The sequence below is a fragment of the Heloderma suspectum genome, chromosome 12, assembly GCF_057233095.1.
Source record: "Heloderma suspectum isolate Gila_16-S chromosome 12, 16-S_ref, whole genome shotgun sequence".
In the NCBI taxonomy this organism is placed as follows: Eukaryota; Metazoa; Chordata; class Lepidosauria; order Squamata; family Helodermatidae; genus Heloderma; species Heloderma suspectum.
Window position 1 is genome coordinate 1,250,565 of NC_139469.1, and position 13,817 is coordinate 1,264,381.

The 13,817-nt window shown below is 56.2% G+C and overlaps 1 protein-coding gene across 4 annotated transcripts; it reads right to left on the bottom strand.

Moving 5' to 3' along the window:
* Positions 1 to 287: 287 nt before the first annotated feature.
* On the bottom strand, positions 288 to 11,285 carry CDIP1 (cell death inducing p53 target 1). 4 transcript variants are annotated; one of them, XM_084818005.1, is made up of 5 exons: positions 11,168 to 11,285; positions 6,173 to 6,271; positions 5,717 to 5,845; positions 2,497 to 2,761; positions 288 to 2,065 (listed from the first exon to the last, which is right to left on the bottom strand). In XM_084818005.1, exons 2-5 carry the CDS (start codon positions 6,255 to 6,257, stop codon positions 1,954 to 1,956), a joined length of 591 nt encoding a protein of 196 aa, XP_084674131.1. In that variant the 5' UTR covers positions 6,258 to 6,271; positions 11,168 to 11,285; the 3' UTR covers positions 288 to 1,953. The 4 variants fall into 4 exon arrangements, with proteins under 4 accessions (XP_084674131.1, XP_084674134.1, XP_084674132.1 ...); XM_084818008.1 differs by lacking the exon at positions 11,168 to 11,285 and adding an exon at positions 7,996 to 8,016; XM_084818006.1 differs by lacking the exon at positions 11,168 to 11,285 and adding an exon at positions 6,990 to 7,471.
* Positions 11,286 to 13,817: the final 2,532 nt, after the last annotated feature.

The window sequence follows — 13,817 nt, forward strand, 5'->3', positions numbered from 1 at the left end:
GAAAATTAAACAGGAAGTAGTTCTATTGCCTTGACATTTGTCCTTCCACCTGCTAGTTTGGGTGGAAGCCAGCACTGCTCAGCTGCAGAGGGACTCCCTTTTTCCCCAAAGATGAAGCCAGAGTAACTTCCAGCTTCCCCTCTTCTCCCTGCCCCTGCCTCTATCTTGCCCAAAGGTATTAAAAGACAGTTGTCTGTCTTCCTTCTCTGACCTAAAGCACACCCATCTGTGGCAGCCTAGCCCTCCCCAAGCTCATCTCTCCCACCCCGAGCAATCACACACACAGCCTGGTGGGTCCATCTTTTATTTACATACAAACATGGAAAAGCGCCAACGGGTTACTTCTCTCTGAGTAGTAACAGCATGAAAACTTCCTGCTAGTTCAAAACACTTCACAGATGCATCAGTCACATTCAGAACCAAGGGCCTTTGCGTTGCTGAATCACCATGGGAGCCCTATGGGTGGGCTAGGAGCCTGGGGCCAGGCAGGATGGGTAGCTAGAGAGAGTACTCATGTCAAAGGAGGAAAAGGCCACACGCTCTGGAGGCACAAACGGGGAAGAGGCATGCATACCAGGCAGCAGTGGCATCAGGCCACTGAAATGGAGGATTTGCCAAGTGGCCCCTCTGCCTAGAATCCCAGCACAAACCTCTAGGCCCATTTTGTCCTATTGCTCATCAGTGCAAGACAGTGGTGTCTGTCGAGAAATTAGTGCAAAACAAAGTAGGGGAAGGGTGTACAGGTTTTTCACATTTCAGTTGGTCATGGTTAGAGTTTTAATCCCCAAAACAAATCCCAAAACAACTCAAGAGAGGCATACTGGTGTGTAGATTTGCCAAGATATTTACACGCTTGAGGTGCGGGGAAATGTCTACGTGCAGAGGAGCTCCTGCCCCAGCTCTTGGCCTCCCCTGAATGTTTATCGTAGGACAAACATGAATGGAAGAGACCAGGCATTGGGCACAGCCCCACCACCTGGAGAGGAGACGCAAAGGCAAGGAACTGCCTGACCAAGGCAGCAAAGCACAAGGGGAGCAGGGCAGGGCCAACTTCCCATACTGTAAGTGGAGGTTGTGACCACGAACCCTGCGAAGTGTTCCTGTCCTGGAACTGAAGGCTCTCAAGTCGACCCTGGGGCCACCTGTCCCTCTTGCAGGGGGAACAGCAGCAGGCAACAGAAACATGGGCCGGGGCAGCTAGTTTCTGCCCTGGCTGTGAAGGAAGCTGGTCTCCCCAACAGACATGTTTGTGCCTCCACATGCCCCACAAAAACATGCAGCCTTTAGGTCCAGCGCAAAATAAAAGCAGAGCACAAACCAAGCCAAGCACAGTTTAAAAAAGAATTAAGATTCTAGAATCCAAGAAAAGATTCTAAAATTTCAGGGCAAAAAAATCCCTTCAAACGTTCCCTTCTCACGTTTTGAGAGGACGGAGCAGTGGGGCTCCCTGTGTGCAATGCCAAGGGGGGTCGAGAAAGCCAACAACTGAGAAACGCAGCCGAGCAACTGCAGGGCCCTGCCGCTTCCTCTCTGGACATCACACGAGGAGATGTCAAAGCGAACGCTGCGCCTCGGGCCTGCCCTGTGCCTTGCAGGGACAAGGCCTTCCTCACATTAGCGGCCCAGTCTTAGCCAAGCACCAGGAGCTTGGGCAGAGAGGCTCCCCTTCTTGAGTGGCAGGAGAAGTACCTACACACGAGAGAGAGAGAGAGAAATGCAACGGAAGAGGCCTGCCACTATTCCCCTGCCTCACACCTACTTCCCAGAGGCCTCCACTTTAGTGGCACCTGCCCAGTAGATCCCCGGCAGTCTCAGACAGCAAAGTCCTGAGGCCTTGGGATCTCTCTGCGATGGAGGGAGAAGGAAAGACACAAGCAAGGAAGCATTGGACGTGGGCAAGTCAGAGCAGCACCAGGAAAGGGAAGCCACTGTCCCCTGGCCCGGTGGGTGCTGCTAGCACATGCGCTTGTATGTGCAGATGTAGCCCTTGCAGTTGGGGCAGGTGTGGGTCACGTCCTTGAATTCATCTATCAGGCATGGAATCAGGCAGCAGCCAAGGTCGCACCTGGAAGGGAGGGGAGAAACCTGTGAACGTGACACCCAGCAGCCTGCCCGCTGCAAGTCTCGCACAGCTTCTGTCTTGCTAGTCCCCACACACTCCCGGCAAGGTGGGCTGGTGAGGGCCAAATGGAAAAAGCCATCCGGAGCCAGTGGCCCGCCCCTCCACATCTAAACTCCGGGACCTCCCACTCCCAAGGGCTCTGGGAAGACCAGCCAGACCTGTTGCAACCTCCAGCAGCCTCAGGAGGAGCATTTCAGCCAAGTCAGATGCCGGGAGACGGCCCGAGGAAGCCTCCAAAGGCAGAAGCCTGGAAAGCCAGGGGCAGCTGAAGCAGCTGCTTGGGCTGGCTCAGCCCTTTCTCCTACTGCAAACCCAGCTTCCTGGCTGTGGGAAAGAAGCAACCAGGCCAGCCGGCCAGCCTGCCCCTGACATACCCCACGAAGCAGCAGAAGAAGCCCAGGAGGAAGTTCATGAGGCCAATCTCATGGCTGATCTTGGTGGTGATTGCCTGCTGACAGTGCGGGCACATGGTGGGGACAGGGGCAGCCTGGAAGATCTCCCCCTGCAGGACGGTCACAGTGGTTGCCGCCCCCGATGGCACCAGGACTGTCGCCGTTTGACCTCCTGCAGGGGCGTAGGGGCCTGTGGGAGGGTAGTAGCCCATGGAGACATGCGGTCCTGGCGGCATGTAGTAGCCTCCTAGAGAGAAAGCGCAGAGATTCACTCCAGGTGTGGCACCCACCAAAACACAGAAAAACAGGAATGTGGGTGGCTTGCAGCCCAGCTGCCCCCAAAAGTAGCCATCCAGGCAAGCGTGGCCTCTCTCCCACCATGCCCACTCACTGCGGGCTGAGACATGATGGCTTCGGCTAGGACCGGTGCACCTTACCAAGAAAGGCTTTGCCAGCCAACTTTACGGTGCTGGGAAGCGGCCTGCCCACAGTCCTTCTTGCACCACAGCAGCCCAGACCTGGGTGGAATCTGGCTGCTTTCCCAGCCACTGTATGAATCTGAAGGAGCTGCTCATGCCGACCCAGAGCAACAGCCCATGTAGCCTGAGTCCTGGCATCTCTCCAGGGTCTCCAGCAGAGAGAGGAGGTGGCACGTACGACGAGCCTGTCGTTCAGACAAGATGAGCTGCTGAGACCTTCCTTCAGGTAGCTCCGGCTTGGCGATGATTAGGAGGTCGGGGGCCCTTTCCATGGCAGCGCCCTTGCCTACACAAAGTATTTGCCTGGGGCCATCACTACTACAGTTGAGACACCAGGCCGTCCTTTCCATTTGCTTGGGGGTTAAAGACCAAGTCATGTCAACTGGCTGAAAGTGATCTTATTGATATGGGCCGGTGCTCTTCACTTGCACTGCTTCCATGGTTTTCGTTTTTTGTTCTTTTTACTGCTATAATTGGCAACCTTGAAGGCTCTTTATAGCACAAAGGCAGGATAGAAACATTTTACATAAAAGAGAATCATAGAGTTGGAAGGGGCCACTTAAGCCATCGAGTCCAACCCCCTGCTCAGTGCAGGAATCCAGTTTAGAGCACAGACAGCTGTCCAGTTTCTGCTTGAATACATCCAGCAGCAGAGAGCCCACCACCTCCCTAGGCAGTTGGTTTCATGGTCTGACTGTTCTGACCATTAGTTAGTTTTTCCTGATGTTCAACCAAGGTCTGCCCTCCTATAACTTAAGCGCATTATTTCATATCCTACAGTCTTGGATGATAGAAAACAGGTTGTGTCCCTTTTCTGTGTTTAGGTACTTGAAGAGTGCTGTCATATCCCCCCTTGGTCTTTGCTTCTCAAGGCTAAACAGACCCAGTTCCTTTAATCTTTTCTCATTGGACTTAGTTTCTAGTCCCCTGATAATCTTTGTTGCCCTTCTCTGAACTCATTCCAATTTATCTGAAACCTTCAAGTGTGGTGTCCAGAACTGACCACAGTATTTGAGGTGAGCTCTAACCAGTGCAAAGTAGAGTAGAACTAGGGCTTCCCATGATTTAGAAACTATACTTCTCTTGATGCAACCTAAAATTGCATTTGCCTTTTTTGCAGCCACGTCACACTGCTGGCTCATATTCAGCTTGTGATTGTGTGAGAAGGATCTTGGAATTGTAGTCAATCTGCCACAACCACATTATACCTAGGTATCCTGGGGTAGCTGCCCCCTGAGATCTCAGCCTTACTTGGACCTCTCAAAGTAGCAATGCCTGACTCCAGCCCACATGTCAAGGGGTGAAGGACAATGGCTATCCAAACCAACTCCACATTTCTAAGGCCTGGAAAAGCCCCGTTTCCCACGCCTGCTCGCTTGGAGGTGTGCGCCTGTGTCTATCTCTCCAGTCTACAGCTGCCTCCAAATCCTGCCTCCCTCTTGCCAGCTGCTTCACACTGCGATGGCGCTGTTGTATGCCCCAATCCCTGTGGAGGAATTCCCAGACGGGGAAGCCAGGTGGGGATTTGCAGGTCACGTCACCTGGGAAGGGAACCCCTTGGGGAGAAAGCCCTGCTTTGACATAATCCAGCATTTCCACACAGGGGCAGTGCGTTCAGTCTTGTTGATTACCACCATACAGTGGAGGTATGCTCAGAGGCCCCTTACTTCACATACAGACAGCCCATGGCCCTGGGCCATTCTGTGCCCCTGCAGAGCCACAGGCTGCCCGCCCGCCCACTTTCTCATGTTGCCAAACTGGTCAGCCATCAATGAGCCAGGGGATGGCAAACAGATTGCTGATTAATAGCAGCAGGGAAACCCATTTGCATGAGGACAACTGTGTGTGTGTGTCATTCATATATATATGAATATATACTGATGATGGCGGAAGCCGAAATACTTAGTTTAATTTTTATATGTGTGCCATTCTCTCATTCATATGTATGTATGTATGTGTGTATGTGTGTGTCTATATATATATATATATATATATATATGTGTGTGTGTGTGTGTGTATGTGTGTGTGTAATATATGTATGTATGTATGTATGAATGAGAAGGGGACGGCAGAGGATGAGATGGCTAGATAGCATCACCGATGCAACGAATACGAATTTGAGCACACTCCGGGAGAAAGCGGAGGACAGGAAGGCCTGGCGTGCTATGGTCCATGGGGTCACGAAGAGTCGGACACAACTGAACGACTGAACAACAACAACAATGAATGAGAGAATGACACACATATAAAAATTAAACTAAGTATTTCGGCTTCCACCATCATCAGTAGCTGTGCTGTTAACTGGGTATCAGGAGTGGCACTTTGGCATATACATGTATGTCTTAGTGAGGAAAACAGCCATCCATATCAGGGTCACTGCAGGGGGAGGCCTCACCCTGACCCTCCTCCCAGTGATTCTACTGCTGCGAAGAAACAGCTGACTGAAACACTGCCCTCTCCCATCTCATGATCTCAGTGGGCAGAGAGGGGAGGTTTAAGCCACCCAATTTGTGCATGCTTGGGGGGAGGGGGTGTCTGTGCCATGGATCCTGCCCCACCACCCAGCATTGCACACGGTCCTCATGGCCAAAAGGATTACCCACCCCTGTCTCAGTTATTCTCACTCCCACCCCCCACCCCCCGCTCTCACACACAGCCCGGCTCAAGAGAGGTATGACCACCTGGGTCCCACCTTCAGGATTCCTGCCTCCCCCTCCACTCACCAGGTGGCATGTAGGCCATGGAGCCATCTGTGGGCACAGGTGGGGGAATGAAACCTGGATGTGAAGGCGGTTCATATGGTGGGGGGCCACTATCCGAAGGTGGCTGTACCATGCTGGGCGAGACTCTGCCTGGAGGAGGACACCAAAAGAAAGGAACTGTTTCCATTTACAGAGCAGAGCACAGTGGAACTGAAGCTGTGAGAGAGGCTGCCAGCGAATGTCTCCCTACCCCAGTGGGGGAGGCAAGCAGGGGGCTGAGCCAAGCTCCTTTCCAGGGCTGTGGAAACAGCTGCCACAAGGTTATCGGCCTGCCTCAAACTCGGGCCCCTTCAGTAGCCTCGCTAGTCTGTCCACGGCAAGTTTCCAGCAGACGCCTCTCCCCGGCCTCGAGGGACCATCAGCAGACTGGGAGAAGCTCAGCATCCAAGCAGGGCTTCCCCTCATTCTGGGTCTTACCTGCTGGGAAAGGGTGATCACCCTTCTCTTCTGTGAGCAGGGCAGATGGCCCCCCTGGGTAAGGTGGAGGAGGGTCACTGGACATGCTTTATGACTGGCCTGAAAAAGAAAGCAAGAGACAAAGATGGTTGGAGAGACGCTGCTACCAGCGTGGATGTTGCAGGCGAAGCCAGGCGGCTCTTCTGTATTCTGGGGATTACAAGGCCATTTCCCAGCCCTGAAGTGGAAAAGTCAGTGAGTAGGAAGGGTGGGTGGATCCAAGAGCAATTTCTGGCCCTTGCCTTTCCCCGTGGAAGTGGTGTCTTCCCTGAGTCCATCCAGGCCTTCCACGCCTGCCTTCCCCTCCTTCCGATCTCCTCCTCCATGCCAAAACCAATTTAAAAACAAAACAAAACTAGAAAGGCTTTTCACTGGAATTCTAATTTATACATTTTACCAAGGGATCAACTGCATCTCAGTGTCTGCATGTCTAACTTGGGAAGTGCTGAGCAGAGCTCCCCTTGGTAAGAGGCCTGGGCAGCGTGGCTTTGTTGCAAGGCTGGCAGGGGCTCAAAAGCCGGGATCCCATTACAGCCACCTCCATTGCCCATGACGGAGAACAGCACTCACACAGACACACACACATGCACGGCAAACCCCTTTTCTCTGGACTGGGTAGTGGCTGACAGCCTCTCTCGCTTGACTCGCAGAGAACTATAGTGCACGCGAGGTTGTCCTGCGGAAAGAATTTATCCCAAGGGAAGACGGGCCCTCTTCCAGCTACCCAGGTCAGTCATTCGCACAGCACCACAAAGCCCCTGCACCAATCAGTAATCACCCAAAGCATCAGGCACAGCCAGGTGACATCACGGAAACCGTCCTATGTGCCAGCAGCCAGACATGCCGTCCTCCAGACACCTCTTCTCATAAAGGTCAGCTGGACAGAGCAGGCCAGCCACGAGTCCAGCAACAACTCCTGTGCAGCAGACGACAAACCACCAGCCACCGGCGCCTGCAGCGAGCCCGCCCCCACCCAAAGGCTCCCGCTGCTCTGCTATGGTGGGTGCCCCTCCTCGCAGAGCGCCAGTCCCGCCTCGCACCTGCAGTCGGCTCTCAACTGCAAATCCACAGCTGGTGCAGAGGCGGCAGGCTGAGCTGCACTGCTGGAGAGCCAAGGCACTGCGAGGTGTGGCGAAGAGGCAGCCGCTCTGCCTGCCCAATCCGCTGGAGCCAGAGAGGCCCTCCCCCCCCTCCTCTGTGTGGCGCAGGGGGCGATCCGAGGTTCGTTCGCCACAAAGCTGCTTCCTTCCACCACGTGATGCCAGCCGGCCACGTGATGCGGCCAGAAAACCAGGCCAGCATCGCTGGGAGCTGGACCAAGAGGGCCACGGCATTTTGATGAGAGGAGCAGTCCGTTTTTTTCCTTTCCTACTGAATTCTTGGCAAAAACACTCCCCCCACCGCCACCACACACATACACACACACCCTGACTTCCTTGCCACTTCCACTGAGGAGATCATATGGGGGGGACACCCCTCCATTGGTCTGCGACTGTAGATGGGCTGCCCTATCCAGTCACAGATTGTGAGGCTGCTTGATCTGCACGCGCGCACGCGCCCCAGAGCCAACTGGACTGCAGGGCTCTGCTCCGCTCCGCTCCGCTCCCTGGAACAATGATGCCTTGTGCAGAGTTGCCCCGCCTTTGCACTGCTGAGGAAAAGCACTGGGGAAAGCCCAAACCCAGAGCAATGCCAGGACTCTCTAGGCTCTCCTGCCAGCAGCCCAGTGCCATGGAGGCCATCCCGCAGCAGAGAGGCCCCAATTCCCACCGACCTGGCATCACCTGGCCCTTGCCAAACTCTTTCAGCAGACAGGATGAAGTCAGCAGGGGAACTGGGGGCTGGGGGGATTTTCTCACAATAAACCATCCTGGCTCTTCCAAACAGCACAGGCCAAAATGGTCTAAGGAAAACAAGCCTCTAGCCACACAGCTTCCGGGCACCACAGTTCCAATCCAGAGATGGGAGGTTGAGCTGGCAGTCCCCTTGACACAGAGGCGGCTTGCCAGCCAGGACAATTTGAGAGTTTCCACAATGCTGGAAGGAACTTGATGCAGGCATTTGAAGCTGGCACATGAAGTCTTCAGCTGAGAGAATAAGAATGTGGTGGCATCTTAAATGGTTCACTGCAGAAGCAGAACCTCTCCTAGGCCCCAGCCAACTTCTTCAGTTGCATACGGTGAGCCTCTACAGATGAGCATCAAATGGCAGTTAGCAGGACGCTTGTTTTTTCCTTCAGAGGAGCTTGCTCCAGCCACACGGTACGTGTTGCCTTGTAATAAAAAGTGTAAAAATTGTAGCCTTCAGTTCAGCCTTGGTTCACACCGTCAGATCTTTCCCAAGGAAGCTTCTAGTCCTCATGGCTGTGGAAATCCCTTTGGAATACTATGTTCAGCACCTGCCACAGGTTTTGGGACTCAGAGGACTAAGCTTGTGTGTCCTCAGAAAAACAGTCCCTGTCATGGGTGGGTTTGTCCATATCCCCCACCAGCAGTGGAAATTGTGAGGAATATGAACAGCGCTGACAGAGAAAACAGTTGGCTCCTCTGGGGCTGGGAGGCAGTGCAAGAAGTGGCCCAGAGCTGGCTGCCTGGCACCGCCTCTGCCGCTCGCACCTTCTCCCCAGAGGAGGCACGGGGCTGCTTCGGCAACCTGGGCAGCCACACAGCCACAAAGCTTTCGCCTGTACAAGGCACCCCCGAGACACGCACAACACGGCAGCAACGACTGAGACCTTATCTCCCCACCCAAGGGCAGCTCAGCCATCTGGAAAAACAAACCCAGGGCAATCGCACAGCCAGCCCAGGGGCTTCCTCAGAGGGGCTGGCAGCCAGTACAGTGCCACCCCCACCACACGCACCGGTGTGCCGCTTTGACTTCCCAGGTCACAAAACCATCCCATGAAGGCCCCATGTTCGGGGTAACAGGCATCCCTCTCGCCTGCAATCCACCTTTTCCTAGCAACGTGGCGCTGAGTGCAGCTTTGCCTCACTGAGACACTGAACAACCTGCCACTGGTGCTGCACGGCAGCCCTGCCTCCCCAGCACAGAAACAGGCCGCAGCATTGCTGCAACAGCCATGGGAAGAGAGGCCCTGGACGGGCAGAAAGTGGCAGTGCCGATAGGTTAGGAGGGGTGGGGACAGAGTCCTCCCCAGGGGCTGCCCAGAGGCTGGGTTCCAATTGATGTGGGGGGGGGTCCCTGGGCCAATGACGGAGGCCTAGGAAAGATGCCCACTCCAGCCACCTTGGCCTGAAGTGATTCTCCACACTGCATTTCCCAAATGGCTGCAGTGGAGGATGCAGAAGGCAGTTCTGTGGCTGGGGATCAGGGCCTCACCTCAGGCCAGGAAGGAAAACTGGCAAGGGAGTCCCACTCAAAAGACCAAGTACTCGGGGGGGGGGGGGAGAACTTGAGCAATCCTCTATTTCAAGGGATTTTCAGCCCACCATCACCCCTAGAGCACACGCAAGACAATGTGACAACACTGGGAATTTAGGTCTCTTTTTCCCCCCTGCAAAGATTTATCTATTACTACAGCCAGGTTGCTGAAGCCTCCAGGACATTCAAGAAGAGAAATGCAATCACGAAACTCATTCGCGGGCGCCTGCGCTTGAGCAACCTTAGCTCTGCGACACTCGTGTGGTGGGACAGGCAGCTCTTGCACCCCACCCCTTCAAGCACCCGTCCAGCAGCTGCTACTGGGAAGCAACAAGCAGCCAGCGTGAGCAGCAAAGGAAGACACAAGAGGGAGGAGGGCCGGGGACTGGAGGGCCAGAGGGGTCAGCCGTCCACAGGCATTCAGCCAGCTTAGCCACGCATCTGTCAACGCAAGGGCGATGCTTGTGCACGGGCCAGGAGGCAGCGCCCCCCTCAAGCCACACACGCAACCTGCTTTCGCCAGCCCAACCTTGCTCTAGTGTCCATCCCACACCAAGGACTGCGCCACTGGCTGGCCCCTCAGCTCTGCTCTTTTCTGGCCAGCTCTGCTTGGCTCCCCCTGCAACGCTCCGTGGGGCCAAGGGCGAGAACCAGCACCAAGCCACGTGCGCAGGCGCACAGCCCAAGCACGCCTCAATTGGGCCACTTCTCGTCACTGGTGACCTTCAGCGCAGCTCCCACGCGCTTCCAGGCCACCACAGCCAGCAGAACGTTCCCCGTCGTTTTGGGTTTCATTTTGCCAGGATCCACCATAAAAAGCAGCCTGATGGATCAGCCTCAAAACCACAAAAGCAAAGCGCCTTCTTCCTTCCAGCCTCCTTGCACAGCAGGAGGCGGAAGGAAGATTCCGTAAAACACCACTGGCGCCTCCATGGAGAACTAGGAGAAAGTCCGGCCTGAAACCCAGGCCAGCCAGTGCGGCAGGGCAGGGCAGGGCTGGCACCACTAAGCTAGATGGGCCGAGCGGGTGTGGCTCGGTCCACAGCCACAGACATCCCCCCGCAATCGCCCCGGCACACGGCTGTGGTCCTCGCCACCGCGCCCCGTGCCTAGCACAAGAGGTGCCAGGGCCAAGCTGGGGCTGGGGCTGGCACTGGCACCGGCACCCTGGCCCAGGCACGGGAAGTCAGCGGTGGCAGCAAATCCAGCGGGTCAAGGGACGCGGCCGCTCGCCCCGGGCTGACAGCTTGGCTGCGCGCCGTTTCGCCGGGTCTTGGCTGCTGGAGTGCCAGCCTGTCCCCCGCCAGAGGAGCTGGGCCGCAGTTCCCATTGTCCCCAGCCAGCACGGCGACGCCCACGCTGGCTGGGGACCAAGGGGATTGCGGCCCAACACCTCGGGGGGGCAGGTCGGGACGGGCTGGCCTGGCTGCGCCCGGGCCCGGGCCGCTCCCCGCGAAGCGCGCGACCGCGAGCTGCACCCGCGGGCCCGGGCCGCGGAGAAGCGCGGCGCCGGCTCGGGCAAGCGGGGCGAGGCGCCCACCCACGCCCGGGCGCCCCTCAGCTGCGCAGGCCCACCTCGCGCGGCCCGGCTCCCCCGGCCTTCCGCCTCCCCGAGCCGGCCTCGTCCGGCGCGGACCCGCGCCCGCTCCGCGCGCTGCGGCGGCTGTGGCCTGCTCGCCCGCCGGCCGAGCGCGCGGGCCGCCGGGAGCGGTAGTTCTCCGCTGCGGCGGGCCGGGGCCAGCCGCAGTCCCCGCGTGCGCCGCGCGGGGAGCCTCCCGGGCGCGCGGGCGGGGGCCGAAGCCGAAGCGCGAGGCGGGCCGGGCCGGGCCGGGCCGGGCCGGCGGCGCCGCCTCGCCGCCCGATGCCGGGCCGGCCACAGGCGAGCGCCGGAGGGCGCCCAGGCGGGCGAGGCCGGCGAGGGGCCGGGCGGCCGCCGCTGCTCGCCGTCGGCCCGAGGCGAGAGCGGGGCCGGGCCGGGCCCCGCTCGGGAGCCGGAGCGGAGCGGGGAGGCGGCCCGGCCCGGCCCGGCCCGGGCCCGCCGCCGCCGCGGCGTCGCTGGCGCGATCGGGCGGGCCCGCGGCTGGCGCCCCGCCCGTGCTTGGGGCAACCCCGACACGGATCCAAGTTCGGGCGGACCCGTTGGAGGGCACGGGACGTGGGTCGCCATTCCTTCCAGCGGGCCTACTCCGAGCAAGCGTGCGTCGGATTGTGCTGGGCCGATGGCCTTCCAGGCCCCTGCCGGCCCCGCTCGCGGACACCCGCGCTGGCCAAGCCGGAGCCAGCGCGGAGCGGGGCCCGCCGCCGCCCCGCGTGCTGTCGCTTGACCCGTGTCGCGTCTCTCTGCCCCCCTTTCTCGCGGCAGCCCGGGGGCGGCGTGCAATAAACATTAAGGGCAAAAGGAGAAGCGTCAGATGAAACAAACGGCCAAATAGACGCAGCAGATATAAGCAAATGGTTTCTCAGCGCGCCACGCCGTAGAAGCACGTAAACGTTAAACCAAAGCGAACGACGTAGCAGCCAAGAGCGCCCCAGTCAACGCCCCGTTGACCAGGAGCAGCAGCCCCTATTTGTTCCTCCGAGTTCTCTGAGCGCCAGCCCTCTTTTTGGCGTCCAGGGATGAAGCCCTGTCGAAATCCTGCTGGGGTGGGTTGCCACGCTTGCGCTTCTTCGAAACCCTACTCCCTTCTCAGGGGCTTCTTGAGCAAGGGGCCAAGCACTCCTAGCCTCACCCTAGGCCCGGTCAAGAGAGACGTGACTTGATTCTTCCCCAGTGGTGATAATGGAACAACAACTGTATCCGCCTCGAACAGTAATTCACGTTTGACTTCTGTGCCGCTTAGCACACTGAACAGTACCACACCCAAGGCACATGGAAATGCCCTTCAGTCATCTACTGGCCTCTTCATTCTCTCCATCTCTGTCCTATATGTTTGTTAAGACACCCTGGCTGGGAAACGACCTCCATTCCCTACCCAGTTCCCTGAACCATCTGAGATGGCTAGACCTTCATATCCCAGCATGAGAGAGAACCACAAAATGCCTGCCTCAGTCTTATCCCACTCTGACCCATAAGAGTATCTGATGATCCAAAGCCATCTTCCCTGAAAACCTGTTTGTCTGTCAAGAGCCAGAAGGCAGCCAGTGGGCTCCAGTATTGAATGGCTGGAACTGGAAAGACAAAGATGAGAAGTTCAACTTGACTAGCCATGGATAATGCCTGCCATGAAAAAAATATTGGAGAGAGTTCATGAAGCTATGCAAAATGACACTAATTTGAATGAAAATGAAGCTCGGCCTCTAATCTTATAAAAACCACTAGAAAATACAAATGGCGCTGAAGTTGTTTCTGCTCAATTCCACATATAAGGATATAAAATAGTTCCATCCAGAATTTCACTTTGGGATTTCCGAGAAGTTTAAATTGAACAGATTTTTTTTATTTTAAGCCTCTGTTAATGTGTGGCTATTCTTAACTAAGCCTGTGTAGTTTAAAACCTATTGGAAAATTACTTTTACTGTGGTATTTCAGATTTTTCCATTTTATTACGGGGGAAGTGCCAGATGACTGGAGGAGGGCTAACGTTGTCCCTATCTTCAAAAAGGGTAAAAAGGAGGAATCTGGAAACTACAGACCAGTCAGTCTGACATCAATCCCTGGGAAAATTCTGGAGCAGATCATAAAGCAATCCATCTGGAAGCACCTTGAAAACAATGCCGTGATTTCTCGAAGCCAACATGGATTTGTCAAAAACAAGTCCTGCCAGACAAATCTGATCTCATTTTTTGATCAAGTCACCTCCCTTGTGGACCGTGGGAATGCTGTAGACATCATATACCTCGACTTCAGCAAAGCTTTCGACAAAGTGCCCCATGATCTCCTGATGAGCAAACTAGCTCAAAGTGGGCTAGATGAAACAACGATCCGGTGGATCCACAGTTGGCTACAGAATCGGACTCAAAGAGTGCTTATCAATGGGACCTTCTCCAACTGGGGAGAGGTAACGAGTGGGGTACCGCAGGGCTCAGTCCTGGGCCCAGTGCTCTTCAACATTGTTATGAATGACTTGGAGGAGCAGGTGCAGGGAATGCTGATCAAATTTGCAGATGACACAAAATTGGGCGGGATAGCTAATACTTTGGAAGACAGAAACAAAATTCAAAGTGATCTGGATAGACTGGAGCGCTGGGCAGAAAACAACAGAATGGCATTTAACAGGGACAAATG